The 17681-nt window shown below is 39.9% G+C and overlaps 1 protein-coding gene across 1 annotated transcript; it reads right to left on the bottom strand.

The window, feature by feature from the left end:
- Positions 1-5115: 5115 nt before the first annotated feature.
- Positions 5116-9115, bottom strand: LOC136512477 (receptor kinase-like protein Xa21). The gene is made up of 4 exons (XM_066506429.1): positions 9041-9115; positions 8871-8929; positions 5912-8654; positions 5116-5833 (listed from the first exon to the last, which is right to left on the bottom strand). The coding sequence occupies exons 3-4, from the start codon at positions 8637-8639 to the stop codon at positions 5439-5441; spliced, it is 3123 nt and encodes a 1040-aa protein (XP_066362526.1). The 5' UTR covers positions 8640-8654; positions 8871-8929; positions 9041-9115; the 3' UTR covers positions 5116-5438.
- Positions 9116-17681: the final 8566 nt, after the last annotated feature.

Here is a 17681-nt window from a genome sequence, read left to right as displayed (position 1 = left end):
GTTAGGGCCGCTAGATTTCCTTAGCAAGCAGATGTAGGGCTCCCCTTCCGAAAGGCACAATGACGCGCAGCCTATACACTAACGGACAGAGGCCGCACTATACCTGAGTTGTCGAGCCCCTCTTGTACCATAAAGGTAACCTCTAACAAGCTAGAAAAGGTCCTTCTACTAAACTAAAGTCAGAGCCATGTAGCCCTCATGGTTGTAATGTAAGTCCCAGCTTTTGCCTATAGATAAGTCCTTAGGGAGGGCCAAGAGCATCACATATAAAAGCCAGGAGCTCTCTCGCCCTATGTCCAAGTTACTAAAAAGCAAGTTTTAGCCTTTGTTGCATATAGTCATTAGTCATCATTTAGATCATGTATGGTTAATTTGAGCACTAGCAAACTACCCATATGCAATTAATCTGACGGGTGACAAGGTATAGAGGTAACAATACTAGATCAACCTTAGGGTAATCAAGATTAGACACATGCACATGTATGGTAAGTGATTAAAATGTTCATAGGAAACAAGGACTGTCCCATGCTATACTTGCCTTGATCAGCGAACTCTTGCTGATCCGAGTCATCAACAAAGTACTCTTGGTCACCGGCGTATTGCTCACCGTCTATACTCGATCAACGTAGCAACATACAATCATCTAGAGGCAATCATGCAAAGCAAACAAACCTATGATTAGAACAGTACACCAGTAGAATAAAAACAAGATGAAAAGGTTTTAAAAAGATTCTACATTTCGCTATGAACACACAGATTCGAGGATCACGAAAATCGGATCTTGAACGTGAAAGTTATGCACTAAACGAGATTTCCTATAGCATTTTTAATAGATTAAATCTAACCATGAATTTAAAAGTTAAAAACTTTATTAATAGTGGCATTGACATATAGATTACTTGGTTATGAACCTAACGCAACTTGAACGGATCAAATCGGATGTAAAACGTACGAGATATGTTGAAATTAGGTTCTGGATGGCAAAACTATAAATAAATCGATCTAAATTACGCTTTTAAACTGAGAAAACGTACTTTAAATCTAAACAGAGCAGCTTTATGATTTCTAAAAGGAAATACGTATTCTCAGATTACGCTAGGGATGGCGGGTTCTAATAGAAGAAAGCAGAGGGGTTCTTTTCCTAAATCCCAAGCGAAGGGGTATGGGGCTCCGAGAACCGTCGGATCGGCTCTGGACGGGTGAGATTAGAAGATGCAGAGGGAGAGCAGTGCTGCTGATCGGACACAGTAGTTGATGCAGCGGTTGGCCACTGCCGGCGATGAGAAGCTCACCGGCGAGACTCAAAACCAGCCCTAGAGGCCACGACGGAGCTCGGAACCTGAACGGGGAGCAATAGGAAGCTACGGCGAACACATCTAGGGGATCGGTTGCGTCCGGCTAGTGGGCGCGGTGGCTCGATTTGGCAACCGGCGAACTCCAGCGGTGGTGAGCGAACGGAAAGAGAGCAAGAGGGGACAAAGGCAGTCATCTATAGGCTTCCTTACCAGCTACGAAGACTGGAGAGCAGCTCAGATTGACGGCGGAGCACGCCAATGGCGGAATCGCATGCGGCAACGGGTGCTAGGGTTTGCGGCATGCGGCGATCTTAAGCGAGAAAGGCTGGGGGCTCTAGGGTAAGCGTAGGGAGGCAGCGCAGGTTCGGGCTCCTTTTTATAGGGCTTAGGCGTGTGGATCATGCCGAATCGCGGAGGATTCGGGAGCGCCATGGCGGTTTCATTCCCCATGGCTGAGTTCGGCTCGCATACGGGAGGTAGGAGAAGGGAGAGACGCTGGCCGGCGGGGCCACTACGTCTGCGAGAAGGCGCGGGGCCGGGGTGTCAGTGGGCCAAGAGAGAGGAGCGCCCGCGTGGGCTTGCTAGGCCGGCCAGTTAGTTGGGCTTGCGGGAAAAGAAAGGGAGAGGGGAGGCCGAGCTGGGCCTTCGGGCCAAAAGAGAGGAAAAAGGGAGAAGTAAAAGGAATTTCCTTTTTCTTTCATTTTCAGAGCTTTTCAAATTCATTTTTAAAATGGGTTTTGAATCCTTTTCCAGATTTGGGTCAAAACCAATCAACACAATAGAAGTAATGGTCCAGCATGAATGCAACAACATGTATCTGACCTTATAATTGTTTTTATTTTCATAAAATTTATTACTTTCCTATGTTTGCATGCTCACACAATGGTTAAATAACTCAATTTAGCTACTTTTGAAATGATGCAAAATTTTGGGTGTTACAGATAATAAATTTCATCGGTTGTTATTTTAAATAAGAGTGTACATTTTGACTAAAACATAATGTCATATCAATATTGGTAGTTTAATTTTAAGCACTATATGATATATAAAATAATACTACACATATACTAATGTGATATAACAAATTCAACATGTTCAGTGTCGGGCGCAAACTGAGTTTCAATTTTAACAAGCAGAAAGCAATACTACTAGGATTTAAACTCTTTTTAATAATATGAATCAAATATAAAAAAAAATTATAAATTTCCTACATAACATGTGGAAAACTTTGCAACAACTCCATTAAAAAATGAAATCCAAACTATAAATTCATGAAGTTACATAAAGGGATGCAACAAGAATTTATATATCTTAAGGGTATATTTCTACTAAATACAAATAACGCAACGAAAAGATAAATACTATAAATTCTAACTAGAGGTCCCTAATAGAGCCTCGATGCTAATCCTCACAAGACTCTATAGAATAAATAATAGATAGATCCTAGAAAATCTCACAAAAATCATTAATATCTGACCATCAATTTGGTATAATCTAATCACCATTGATAATAATAATAACTATTATATATATATATTCTATTTTCTAAATAATTACACATCTCTGCTATTGTTTAAAATAACCTAAAGTGACCAATGACTCTATGCTTAGATTATCCACCTATGCCATTAAAAATTTGATCTAAAGTAGACCTAATTTGCATCTAATTATCCATGTCTTGCTATTACAATAGATAGTTTACTTAACCAAATTTTCATCTCATTGTCAGAAAAATTAAATATCCCGGTCAAATCTACATCTAAAATATCAACATCTTCTATTACCCTGTCCTATCATTATTGATATATTACGATTTGACTAAAGTAAGCCTACAACGTTGTGCCATCATACGTGATCGATAAATATATATGATATGTTTCACCACATAAAAAATATTTCCTTAACAACTCATATTATGATGATACAAACAAATTATTTAAAACCATATTAGCATCTATAACATATAATTTGTATAGGCTATTACTTTAGATGTATCTATATATTTTAACTAAAATGTTTAACACATCTATATTGATAGTATAACTATAACTATAAATATAAGTTTTTAATAGGAAAATTCAAGCATCTTGAGAAGTGTGGGAAACTACTGGTCACTTCCTTACCATTTAAGATTACTGAAGAGTAAAATATCGATCATTATAGGACGTAAGTTTGAAAATTCTATCAAGGTTGGCACTACTACCCCCATCCGAGGTCATACCTCAAGCTATATCACTTATGGTAAGAGACATGGCGCAGATTTCAAATGATTGCTTTTGATATTAAAGTATTTAAGAATGTGCTCTATGACCTAAAATCCTTATTTTATAAAGTGCAAAAAAGAGAGTTAATAAAAGACAACAAGCACAAGACGTTTAACCAAAATTGATCATACAAAGAGTCTGTCGCAGTCAACAACACTAAGCCACATAAGCTCCGTAGGGGCGGCTCATGACATTCTGTTGGAGCAGTTGGGCCAGCCGCCCCTATCGAACCGTCGCTACAAATCACCGACTTGTAGGGGCAGCTTATTTTTCAGCCGCCCCAAAAATCGATTTTTAGGGATGATTGAGGATTTGTTGGGGCGGCTAAAAAATGAGTCTCCCCTATAAATCCGTTATTCAGAAATCACAAATCTCGGTAAAAAAATAGAATTTTTTTTAATCGAGCCAGACCCCACTAGACAGCCACATGCGGCGCGTGATCGCGAAAATCGTGCGCTCCGCGGCCATGGGAGCTCAATCCCAAGACCTGACGCCTCGCGCGTCCCTCACCTTACCAGCCCAACCATTTCACGCTTGTGTGTATTTCTATTTATTTTATTTTCATCCGGTATTAAAATGAGTATTTAGGACCCTAAATGAACTCAAATGAAAAAGTCATCAACCACAAAGTTTTATAACTTTTCGAGATCTACAACTTTCGTTTTGGTCGTTTCTCCATCTAAAGTTGTTTGAAAAATTCGAATTTTAATTTAGTAAATTCAGACATAATTATCCTTAGCTAGATGATTTTATATAAAAAAGTTGTCAACCACTAAGTTGTTTAATTTTTTGAGATCTACAACTTCCATTTTTGTTGTTTTCCCATCCAAGGTCATTTGAAAAATTCAAATTTTAAATTTAGAAAATTCAGATGTAATTATCCATAGCTAGATGATTTCAAATGAAAAGGTTGTCAACTACAAAGTTGTATAACTTTTCGAGATCTACAACTTTTGTTTTAGTCGTTTCTCCATCCGAGGTCGTTTGAAAAATTCAAATTTCAAATGTAAGAAATTCAAACAAAGTTTTCCCATAATAGATGATTTCCAACGTAAAAGTTGTCAACTACAAAGTTATATAACTTTTTGAGATCTACAACTTTTATTTTGGTCATATCTCCATCTAATATCGTTTGAAAAAATCAATTTTTAATATGAAATTGTACTGTTTGGGTGGCTGTATCTAGAACCGCCCCTACAAATGATCCATTTTTGGGCGGCTGAAAACACCAGCAGTCCCTACAAATACATTTGTAAGGGCGGCTCGGGTTGGGAACCATTTGTAGGGGCGGTTTCAAATTGAACCAACCCTGCAAAAAACAGGAGCCGTTGCTACAAATGTTTTTTTGTAGTAGTGCAAGAATAAAATTTTAAAAATAAAAATTAAAACTTATAACTTCGTTAGATACAAGATGCAACAACAACCACCATAGTTAATGGTAAGGTTTCAAACTAATTGCATATTTGAAATATACAATGGTGTCATACAAAAGAAAAATATGAATATGAATAAAAAAGGTATAATGAGCCACTTGCAAAAAAAATACTAATAAGTTTATGATAAATGGATAGAGACTATGAGTATCAATTATGTCTATTATGATACAAAATAAACAAAGAAAAAACCATACAATTTAATATAAGTAACTCTTTATTAGCCATATGTATTAAACAATAACTAATACTTATATCTCCTAAAATTCAAGCCAGTGCAAGAGCACGGGTTGACGGACTAGTAATATAAATGGAAATTCCATAACAATTTGGTGCACTGCGCTGAATGATAATCTTAATATTCTTCTTTCTTTTTATGTCCATATACCCGTACAATATAAAGATATGTGTTGTCTAGCTAGCATGGGCATGGTATACTGATGGTTTCAATTCACTGTATCTGCATGCTTGTGTTCTTCTCCGGCATAGCAGTACGTGGTCTTGATTGAACGAATTCTGCTAGCTGCTTCTTTCATGGTCGTTCGTTCACCAGGAATTTCTCGTGTGCAAGAAAGTGCTACTTGTAGAAGAGAAAACAAGCATTGGTAGGCCTCATTTTCTGTTACCATATTTATTTGGGCACTCTTTACGTCATCTTGTAAGGAACCATCAATCACATCCAATATTTTATCAGGGAAGCACCTCTCCACGAAGTTAACAATGTTTAGTTCGTCCACAAACAAATGATCTGTTGGCCTTTTCGCAGTCAGCATCTCTAGAAGTACTATTCCAAAACTGTAAACATCCCCGTATGTTGATGCGTGGCCACCTCGAGCATATTCTGAAGATACATTGAATTAGTGCACACTCGAAGTATACTTTCTAGAATAGAGATAGAATTTTGCAATGCCGATAGTACCTGGAGGTATGTAGCCGATAGTACCCTTCACACCGGTTGAGCTTATAGTCTTTGAATCTCCAGTTGATGTCGACGTAGAATCAAGATAGAATTTTGCGATGCCGAAGTCTCCCAAACGTGCATTCATGTCATCATCTAGGAGTATGTTACTAGGCTTGACATCACAATGGATAATTGTTTTCCCACTTTCGTTGTGCAGATAATCTAGTACGTCAGCTATGTTGACAGCAAAGCATGTTCTTTGATTTAAGTTCAAAGTTTTTCTAACTTTCCCATTCACTTCCTGATGCAACCACGAGTCCAAATTCCCGTTTGGCATAAATTCATATATAAGAGCTTTGAAAACATTGCTGTTGATATCCACCGTGGAGCATGCTGTTATGATAGGAACTAGATTTCGGTGGCGGATGTTTCTCAGAGCTTCACATTCTGCTAAGAAACTTTTCTCAGCACCTCGCATTTCAATGTCAAGAACTTTAATAGCCACTTCCAGCTTATTTTCCATCAACTTCCCTCTATATACAGAACCACAACCTCCTCTCCCTATCAGGTTTGATTCGGAGAAGTTCTGTGTAGCTCGAACTAAATCATTGTAAGAAACCATTGGGAATTGATCACCAAGAGGAGATAATGATGGTTCTTGTGTAGTCCTTTTCTCAGTGAGAACAAAATAGACCAACATTAAGAGTGACATGAAGCCAAATATTGGGATCAACACCCTAATGAGGTAGTATTGTGCAACTTTTCTCCTTGAGGCAATAGGGCAGGGGGGCATGTGTAAATCCAACAGCCCACCACACAGTCCCCTGTTGCCAACAAGTGAGACAGCTGAAGCATTTCGAAATACTCCATCCCAAGGTATTTCTCCTTGTAGATCATTATAAGATAGATCCAGCTGGGTAAGAGAGGACATATTACCTAGTTGTATAGGGATGAAGCCTGATAAATTATTGTGTGAAAGATTGAGCATGTTCAAGCTTGTTAGACTACTCAGTGGCGAAATGTTCCCTGTGAGAATATTGCAGTCCATTTGGAGTATCTGCAACTGTAGACATTCGCCCAAAGTGGAAGGTATTTCCCCTTCAATTTTGTTCGATGAAAGATCTAGTTCAATGAGTTGTTGAAGGTTGCTAACATCCGGAGGAATGGGGCCTTGTAGATTGTTATAACTAACGTTCAGTTCTAGTAAACGTTGAAGTTTGCCCATGCTGGGAGGTATTGGACCTTCAAATTTGTTGCTTTGTAGGTAGAGATGTGTTAACTGTGTAAAGCTGCCAATGGAAGATGGAATCGGCCCACTGAAGTTATTGTCTGCAAGAGATAATTTTACCAGGATGTTCAACTTTCCAACCCATGATCCAATTGGACCGGTCAGACTGTTTTGATCTAGAACCAACTCATTTAACCCAATAAGGTTCCCTAGGCTCTCTGGAACCATCCCTGACAAGTTGTTTTTGGCTAATCGTAGGTACTGAAGACTGCTGTTGGACAACTTTCCAACTGAATTTGGTATGGCTCCTTGTAGCTGATTGTCAGATAATAAGAGGTATTTCAGACTCGTACAGTTGCTCAGTGCCTCTAAGAATTCCCAGCCGTCACTGTCTTTTGCTTCAAGATTGTTTTGTTCTAGTTTTAGCCACTGCAGGTAGGTTAGATTTCCGAGAGAACTAGGGATATGGCCACTGAAATTATTTGATGTGAAATCTAAAGCAAAGAGTAACGAAGCATTTCCTAGCGAGGCTGGGATTCGACCATGGAACATGTTATCGTGCAAGCCAAGGCCCACGAGGATAGGAAGGGTATTGCCAATGTTAGATGGCAATGCCATACGTAGAAAATTTCCACTCACGTCCAATATTTGAAGAAAAGATAGATTGAAAATTGTTGTTGGGATGCTACCAGATAGCATATTCCCTCCTAGGGTCAATTTACTCATAATTGATAAGTGCCCAAGCTCCTCAGGTATGGTATCAGCGAGCTGATTATTTGAAAGCACGAGATGTTCTAGTTGAGTGATGTTGCGCAGGCTTGATGGGATGGCCCCAGTGAAATTATTAGTATTAAGGTAGAGATGTGAAAGGTTAAATAGGGAACCGATTTTAGGCGGTATTGGCCCATCCAACATGTTTGATGAAAGCATGAGCTTCTCTAGTTTGGAGATGTTTAGCAGGCTTGATGGGATGCCTCCAGTGAAATTATTACTATCAAGGTACAGGTACCTAAGGTTTAAGAGGAAACCGATATTAGGCGGTATTGGCCCATCTAACATGTTTGATGAAAGGATTAAAGAGTGCAAGTTGGAGCAGTTTATAAGTGCATCAGGAGCAAACCGCTGCAACTGGTTATTGTTCAGAAAAAGGCCCTCAAGCCTACGGAGTCGATTGAGAAGGGGAATCTGACCAGCGAAGCTGTTTGAGGACAGGTCGAGTATTCTAAGAAAGGTGAGATTACCAAGAGATGGAGAGATTCGACCTTCAAGGCTTTGATTTCTGAGGTTAAGCTCCCTGACGCGTCCTGGGTGCGTTCTACTGCATGTGATGCCATCCCAACCGCAGTAGTCAGCGTTACGGTTCCAGGAACTGAAGAAACCTCTCGGATCGCTGGTAATTTCTTTTCTGAAATCGAGCAGCGAGAGCAAGTCCGTGCTGTTTTGGGGGACCATCGAGCAGTTGGCGTATCCAGCCTCATAAAACAGCAGCAGGACCAGTACTCCAATCCTGGCCAGCATAGCTCTGTGTGTTACCTGCAACATACAAAGCTCAGAGATTGTGCATTTGTGCATGGCATACAAAGTTTACCAGCAGGTTTACTTCACTAGCAATTTTGTAGCAAACAGCAAGGTTTGTACTTCCCTAATTTCCACGTGATATGCTCTCAATTTAACTAGTGTCGAAGTCGAACTTAGTAGCAGTAACAAGCAAAGAACAAGTAAGACGAGGAAAAGCAAAGCTGTAGGCACCTCAGGTTGGCAGGAGTGTACACTTGCTAGCTGTTGATCCTCGGTGCTGGGGTGGGTACCTAATTAAATTGCATGCTCAACTAGTTGAGGCCCAGTGGTTTATATATAATAAAAAGGGCATTACAGTGGCCTTACGTCCACACACTTCGTCAGCTAGTGTCATAGCTTACCATAGCTTGACCGCCGTTGGACTGAAGATCGACCTTGAGTGTTGAGCCCCTGGTGTACTCCTGTTTCTACTACTTTTCAGCAGGAACTAGTCAAATAAGGGGCCCGTTCGTTGGTCTGAAACTTGGCTGAAACTGGCAGAAAAATACTGTTCCGGCTGAATTGTTGTGAGAGAAAAACACTGTTCCGGCTAAAAAAAGAAGCCGAACAAACCATTTTTAAGACAAGCAAACGGGGTCTAAGTCTGCATCCATGTGCGCCTTGTCTCGTCAGTTTCTATTTCTGACAAAATCCGGCAGTTGGAATCGTCTATTGCTACAAGATTCTCTGTCCAAATCCGATTTGGTCCTTTATGATAGTGGTGTTTTCCATATTGTCTTCTGTGGGAAATGTTACGTTCATCTGCCTTCATTGGCACGGCAGCGGGTCAAGTCAATTTCTATGCATTGTCAGGGGTTAAAATAGAAAAAAATAAGGAAAGTTTAATGTATAATTTGCATGCAATGTTATAGGGTTATTTTGGATTATGTTTGATAATGATAAAGACATGTAATTTAGATGCAAATTGAGGGTGTTATTTTGTATTGTCTTTCATAATGACATATGCGGATAATTTATATACAAATTTGGGGGAGTATTTGAATTATCTCGCGTAATGGCAATGGTGTTTAATTTATATGCAAAATTACAGGATTCCTTTATGTATTTTCTGTAATTGCAAAGGAGGATATTTTTTTTATAAATTCCAATAGACAAATGGCTATTATTGGTGATGATGATTCGAGTCTCAAATTGAAGACAGATATTTCTGATTATTGTGATAATTTCTAGGATTTATCTCTTTTTCCTAGCCCATCTGGTGGGAATTAACTTGGTGCCTTTGTGAGGGCCTCTAATTAGTAATAATAATAATTTTGAAATGTCTTTCATAATGACATATGTGGTTAATTTTTATACAAATTTAGGCGGTATTTTGAGTTATCTTGCATAATGGTAGAGGTGCGTAATTTAAATTCAAAAATAGGGGGTTTCTTTATGTATTTTTCATAAATGCAGAGGTGGGTAATTTTCTTTATAAATTACATAGATCCAATGGCTATTATCGGTGATGATGATTCGAGTCTCAAATTAAAGACCAATTGTTTCTTATTATTGTAAGAATTTTCTTAAATATATGTCTTTTCTCATCGCGTCTGGTGTAAATTACGCGGTGCCCCTGTTGTGCCCTTAAATTAGTAATGATAAGATTTTGCGTACAGGTGGCCTCTGGGTTCTTTAGACCATGGTGACAGATTAATCGAGTGCATAATTAAGCACGGTGGCAACACTGTGTTAGTTTCCTTTGTTGCTTATTGAGACTCAGAGTGGCCCCCATAATTAAGCTCATCAGCTGTCATCCAAACGTACCATGTAGAAACTGCAATATGTATGATGTATGCTGGATAGGTTGAATGCAAGAGAAGCTTTGCATCAGAAAAATTTAAAATATAAAAACTGACGATGAAAGCACAAGAGTGTGCCTCCATTAATTTTGCACAACATAGTAAATGGCTGGCACAAACTTAATTGTACGTACATGACCCGATAAAAACTAGAAAGCTAGCAGCTCGGCATGATGAAGTATTACTAAATGTGTAAAGAGCAGAAGTAAACTTAAATCTCGGGCAAGCCAACCGTATCTACAGAGGTTCAGTCTTCAGAGAGCTTGATCGAATACAGAAGAACAATGTGACGGCAGGCGTGGCCAACGATATTTATCGCTGGTGAAAATGCTAAGCCTGTAACTGAGTGACGAGGTGGAGACAGTGAGCAATGGGCCATTGGCGAATATGAATACCATCTGTAACACCCCGCGTCCAAAATCTACTTATATGGCCTAGCTCCGCACGTGGAACGGGCCTGCATATGCGTAACACCTCGCTTACACTTTTGTCATCTCTTCCTGTAAAAGGGTTAACCGGGAGGTGATATGTTTGGAATAACAAGGATTATAAGCTAGTCCTCATCCACCTAAACTTTCAAGATGGTATTGAACACACCAACAATAACTCCTCATGTGCCACATGGGCCACATGGGCTAACAACACAACTGCTACAGGCTACAAACAGGCTGGATTGTTGTAACACCCTAAAATTTGCATCTTTGAAAATATGGTTAAAATAATTTATTTATGCACTTTTATGCTCCTAAGAATATAGGAAAACTAATATTTTTTATTAAATTAAAAATTTATCATAGGGTTTAGCAACATTAATCTTGCATTCATGCTGGTGCATTTGATTTATTGCAATGAGTTGTCGAAGCCAAAAATTCAAATCGAATTCTAATGGATTTGAAAATGGCTTTGAAATAAAAGAAAATAAAAAGAGAAATAACATTCCCCTCTGTTTTGGCCCGTAGGCCCAACTCTCTTTCTCCCCTCTCCCTCGGCCCAACTCCCTCTTCCTCCCTCCCCACGGCCGCAGGACCACTCCTCCTTTCTTTGCAGCGCAGGCCCACTCCTCCCTTTCCCTCTCTTTGCCTCCGGGCCGCAGCAGCTTCGAGGCCCAGCTCCCTCCCTTCTCCTCTTTTGGCCGCAGGCCCGGCCAGCCCACGCGGAGAGCCGCCCCAGCTCCTCACCTCGCGCGCTCTCCATGCCGTCGCGGGCCTACTCCCTTCACTAGCTAACGCCGTGGCCCCGCATGTCAGCTGTGTCTTCCTCCTCCCGTAGCCGAGATGGACTCGAGTCCGACGGAAATCACTGCCCGACTCCAGATTTATCGCGATTTGTCGTGATCTCCACGTCAGTCGCCCTATATGAGCCGCGGTAACCCTCCATGCTCTCATTTCCCATCTATAGCCGCCCTGCTCGCCCTAGCTTTTCGTGCCGCCTAGCTCGGGATCTCACCAAGCTTGAGGTCATCGCCCGTCGCCGCGATAGCTGCCTACTGCCGTTTCTCCACCATCCTCCGCTCGGGGACATGTCTCGCATGGTTGTCAAGAAGCTTTGGGTCCCGTCTCTGCTCTCCCTCTCGGTTTCTATTACTCAACCGTCACCGCCGTGGTTCATAGGAAGAACCGTTGCCACCCGATGAGCTCTCGGCTTCGTCGAGTCTCTCCCTGTCCGCATGAAGGTCCTTGGTAAGATCCCCGTTCCCTCCTCTTTCTCCCCGTGCTCTTACCGCAAGAAACCGAGGCCCTAATCCCATTTTCATCGAACTCCGGTGAGCTCGCATCATTGGCAATGGAGCCACCGCGCCGTCCTTCATCTTTCGGACGGCGTGTCCCTGCTTTTTCCTCTCAGTCATCCAAATCAAGATCTACGGCTCAAATTAGATACCCCTTCAGCCCAGGATAACCGGTCCACCAAAACAGTCGTGGACTCGGCCCACTAGCACAGTCCCCGCTCGGTCCACAGCCAGATCACCGCCTCCACCCAACCGGCTTCTGCCACGTCATAGGCAACTAGGTCAACCTCCGGCTGCCGCTGTCCTTTTGCAGAAAGGCCCCTGCAAATCTACGATATTGAACCCATAGTCCATCTCTTTAGAAAATAATTAGATCTAGGCCCTTGGTTTTTCTATTTTAGCCCCTGCCTTTTCTGAATATAGTACCCACAGTCCTCGGCCAGTTTCAAAGTCTGAATTTATTTATTTAAATTAAAAAATCAAAATTTCTAGTATTTACAAAATTGCCACCAACCCTGTTTTAGCCATAAAATCTTTGTTTTAGCTCCGATTTAACCCGTTCAAGTGCATTAGGTTCGTAATTAAGTAATCTGCATGTTTATATCACTGTTAATCATGTTTTCAACTTTTAAAATTCATGGTTTAATATCTAGATTTAAACTATTAGTTTTCTACATGAAATCTTATTTAATTCATAACTCATGTTCTAAACTATCTAGATTTAAACTATTAGTTTGCACATGAATTAGTTTTCAAACCTTTTCATTGATTGGTGTACTGTTCTAATATAGTTTTGTTTGTATGCATGTTTGTTCGGATGCTTGTGTGGTGCTTTATGATCTTGTCCAGTCGGTGAGCAATACATGGTGATCAAGGAGCAAATCTTTCGAAGGCTAGTAACCAGCAGAAGGATCTGAGTTTAAGTCAAGTATAGCATGGGATTATCCTTGTTACCTATTCACCTTTAATCACTTAATTCATGTGCATGTGTCTACCTTATTACCTGTAAGGATATCCTAGCTTTTTTATCTTGTACCTTGACACCTGTGGGATATTTGCATTGGGTAGTATGATGCTTGTGCTCTAATATAATAACCATGATCTGTAACTTGACTAATGGTATATGCAATAAATGTTAAAATATGATTTTTAGCAACTTGGAAAAAGGGGGCTAGAGTATTTAGCTACTTTCCAAATGCTTTAGTTTCTCTCCCTAAGGACTTATCTGTAAATGATAACCCGGAACTTACAGTGCAACCATGAGGGCTATGGCTCTTGCTTTGGCTTTAGCTAAGTAAACTGAGCTTTTCTAGCTCGTTAGTGGTTACCGAAAGGCGCATTAGGAAAGGCCTAGGTTGCAGAATGGCTTCTTGTCTCTCAGGGTGTGTATAGCCTATGTGGAATGTGCAACTTTGTTAGGGGGGCTCCATTCGCCTAGCTACTGTGAACTAGCGGCTACTAAATTGTTAGACGGACTTTCGAAAAGCTTCATAGTGAACCCTACCGACTTACCTTGGAAGTGGGTCAAGATGCTAGCTATCTCGGGTGAAAGGGCAAATCATGACTCATGGGTAAAGATGTACAACCTCTGGAGAGTGTTTTTAAACTGATATATGAGCCATGATCACTGTCACGAGTGGTCTGGACTCCTTATTGAATAGATGGTGAACACTGATGGTACTGATGATATTGAGGATACTTAATGATTATTGTTTTTGCCATAGATTAGGGTTATTTGGGGATTATTGAACTTGTTGCTACTCAATTGCTAAAATTATGACTCACTAAAAGCTAATTACAGTAAACCAATGTCAACCCTTTGAGCCTCATGAACCCCATGTTATATTGCTGAGTACGATATGTACTTACGCTTGCTTTATTCTTCTCAATACTTTGGAAAAATCCCAAATGGGTACCAGATTGCTAAGAGTTTGGAGAAGTTAGGCTTGTGATCAACCAGTCAGTTGTCCCAATGGAGTGGAGTCTTCACCCAAAGATCAGAGTTGTTTATCCGCTGCTTGAACCTAAGGTTATCTTCTATGTACTAATTATGTATTAATTATTGTCTTTTGATATTACCTTCATTTGTAGCTATATATGAGATTTGACTTCCCAAGCTTACATATGGTATGTATCTGGTTTTGTCCTTAAAACTGGGTGCTACAAAGTGGTATCCGAGAAATCCTGATAGTAGGACGCAAGCCTAGTTAGAAATAGACGTCTTAAGGTTTAGAAGTTGCTACAGAAATCCTTGTTCTATAAACATTGATATTTTATTCTATAGAATATTCTTATCGCTGCTATTCATCTCCACCTTGTTGCTTGTTTTGAGCCTTGCTCCTATCTTCACCTCTTGATTTGATATGCTCGTAGAATCTTCCCTTACCACCTTCTTGCGTCATCGGAAGAGAGTTTAGGATCTTTGCCCTTAATATAAAGAGAACGATAGTGATGCAAGTTGGGTCAATGATTGAATTGTGCACTTTTATTGTTTTGTTGAACTGTCATTATGCATGTGCTTGTTTTGGATCTTTGTAATGACAGCAATGATTTTGTGCAATCCACAATTTCATTTAGATATAGTCATAAGGCTTAAGGATTAATGAATAGAGAGTTGGGTGTTTTTTCTCGCCTCCGTGGATCAGCAATAGTTTGCTGAGCAAGGCAAGTATAGCATGGGACAATCCTTGTTTCATATGGACATTTTAATCACTTACAATATTTGTGCATGTGTCTAATCTTGATTACCGTAAGGATGATCTAGTATTGTTACCTCTATACCTTGTCACCCGTGGAATCAATTGCATATGGGTAGTTTGCTAGTGCTCACTTTAACTATACATGATTGGAATGATGACTAATGGCTTTATGCAACAAAGGCTAAAACTTGCTTTTTAGCAACTTCAATATAGGGCGAGGGAGCTCCTGACTTTTATACATGATGCTCTTGGCCCTCCCTAAGAACTTATATGTCGGCAAAAGCTAGGACTTACAGTACAACCGTGAGTGCTACATGGCTCTGGCTTTAGTTCAGTAGGAGGACCTTTTCTAGCTTGTTAGAGGTTACCTTTATGGTGAAAAAGGGGTTTGCCTAGATGGGTATAGGACAGCCTCTTTTCTTATGCGTATAGCCGCGAAGGAATTGTCCCATCTGAAAGGGGATTCCTATATCTGCTTGCTGATTGGAAACCTAGTGGTCCTAACTTGTTAGACGAACCTTTGAAAGGTTTCATAGTGTACCCTGCCTACTCACCTTGAAAGTGTTAGGGGGTCGACGGATCCCGGGCAAATGGGGATCATGACTCACGAGTAAAGATGTACAACCTCTGCAGAGTGTAAAACTGTTATAGCAGCTGTGCTCACGGTCACGAGTGGCTCGGAAAACTCACAGAATAAATGGCACTACTTATGTTGATGATTAATTATGAACTAAAATGTTGATTTATGATATGATCATGTGGTTTATATGGGGCTTAAGCATAACCTGATGCTAATAAATGATAAAACCTTGACTCACTAAAAATGCTAACCATATTAAACAAGTGTCAACCCTTTTGAGCTTCATAACCCTATGTTATCTTGTTAAGTACGAGATGTACTCATGTTTGTTTATTTTCATTGTTTGGATAAAAATCCCAGATAGATAGCAGATCGAAGTGTTTATGAGGACTTTCCTAAGGAATTCTGGGCTTGGGGTCGACCAGTTGAAGTCCTTGTGATATGGAGCTCCCGCGAGAGTTATCTTTCTATTTCAGCTACGCTTATGTGAAGACTATGTTATGATATTATTCGTGATGTAATAAACACCTGTGATGGTACTTTTGTAATTTGTCGGCTTATGTCTTTGACTGATCTCTGGACGCACGTAAGATTATGCATCCCATTTTATCCTTAAAATCGGGTGTGACACTGGAGTGGGTACCTAATTAAATTGCATGCTCAACTAGTTGAGGCCCAGTGGTTTATATATAATAAAAAGGGCATTACAGCGGCCTTACGTCCACACACTTCGTCAGCTAGTGTCAGCTTACCATAGCTTGACCGCCGTTGGACTGGAGATCGACCTTGAGTGTTGAGCCCCTGGTACTCCTGTTTCTACTGCTTTTCAGCAGGAACTAGACAAAGAAGTCTGCATCCATTTGCGCCTTGTCTCGTGAGTTTCTATTCTGACAAAATCCCGCAGTTGGAATCGTCTATTGCTACAAGATTCTCTGTCCAAATCCGATTTGGTCCTTTATGATAGTGGTGTTTTCCATATTGTCTTCTGTGGGAAATGTTACGTTCATCTGCCTTCATTGGCACGGCAGCGGGTCAAGTCAATTTCTATGCATTGTCAGGGGTTAAAATAGAAAAAAATAAGGAAAGTTTAATGTATAATTTGCATGCAATGTTATAGGGTTATTTTGGATTATGTTTGATAATGATAACGACATGTAATTTAGATGCAAATTGAGGGTGTTATTTTGTATTGTCTTTCATAATGACATATGCGGATAATTTATATACAAATTTGGGGGAGTATTTGAATTATCTCGCGTAATGGCAATGGTGTTTAATTTATATGCAAAATTACAGGATTCCTTTATGTATTTTCTGTAATTGCAAAGGAGGATATTTTTTTTATAAATTCCAATAGACAAATGGCTATTATTGGTGATGATGATTCGAGTCTCAAATTGAAGGCAGATATTTCTGATTATTGTGATAATTTCTAGGATTTATCTCTTTTTCCTAGCCCATCTGGTGGGAATTAACTTGGTGCCTTTGTGAGGGCCTCTAATTAGTAATAATAATAATTTTGAAATGTCTTTCATAATGACATATGTGGTTAATTTTTATACAAATTTAGGCGGTATTTTGAGTTATCTTGCGTAATGGTAGAGGTGCATAATTTAAATTCAAAATTAGGGGGTTCCTTTATGTATTTTTCATAAATGCGGAGGTGGGTAATTTTCTTTATAAATTACATAGATCCAATGACTATTATCGGTGATGATGATTCGAGTCTCAAATTAAAGACCAATTGTTTCTTATTATTGTAAGAATGATGATTCGAGTCTCAAATTAAAGACCAATTGTTTCTTATTATTGTAAGAATTTTCTTAAATTTATGTTTTTCTGAGCGCGTCTAGTAAAAATTAACGTGGTGCCCCCGTGGTGCTCATAAATTAGTAATGATAAGATTTTGCACACAGGTGGCCTCTGGGTTCTTTAGACCTTGGTGACAGATTTAAATCGAGTGCATAATTAAGCATGGTGGCAACACTGTGTTAGTTTCCTTTGTTGCTTATTGAGACTCATAGTGGCCGGCATAATTAAGCTCATCAGCTGTCATCCAAACGTACCATATACCTTTAGAAGTGCTTGCGGTTAAGGAGGATATCTCACATATGAAGAGTACCCGATAAAGATTTTGGAGACAGCAGAGAGGGTTGCAAGGAGCCGTCTGATAAAGATGTGCAAGGTACATTGGAA

Source organism: Miscanthus floridulus, chromosome 16 (genome assembly GCF_019320115.1).
Source record: "Miscanthus floridulus cultivar M001 chromosome 16, ASM1932011v1, whole genome shotgun sequence".
NCBI classification, from domain to species: domain Eukaryota; kingdom Viridiplantae; phylum Streptophyta; class Magnoliopsida; order Poales; family Poaceae; genus Miscanthus; species Miscanthus floridulus.
Note: the sequence above shows the minus strand (reverse complement) of the source record. Positions and strands in the feature narration are given on the sequence as shown.

Excerpts from the sequence above, each read along its gene's own strand:
- LOC136512477 (XM_066506429.1), bottom strand. The coding sequence starts at position 8,639 with ATGCTGGCCAGGATTGGAGTACTGGTCCTGCTGCTGTTTTATGAGGCT. Across the intron at positions 5,834-5,911 it reads TATCGGCTACATACCTCCAG|AATATGCTCGAGGTGGCCAC; the intron begins GTACTATCGGCA and ends ATGTATCTTCAG.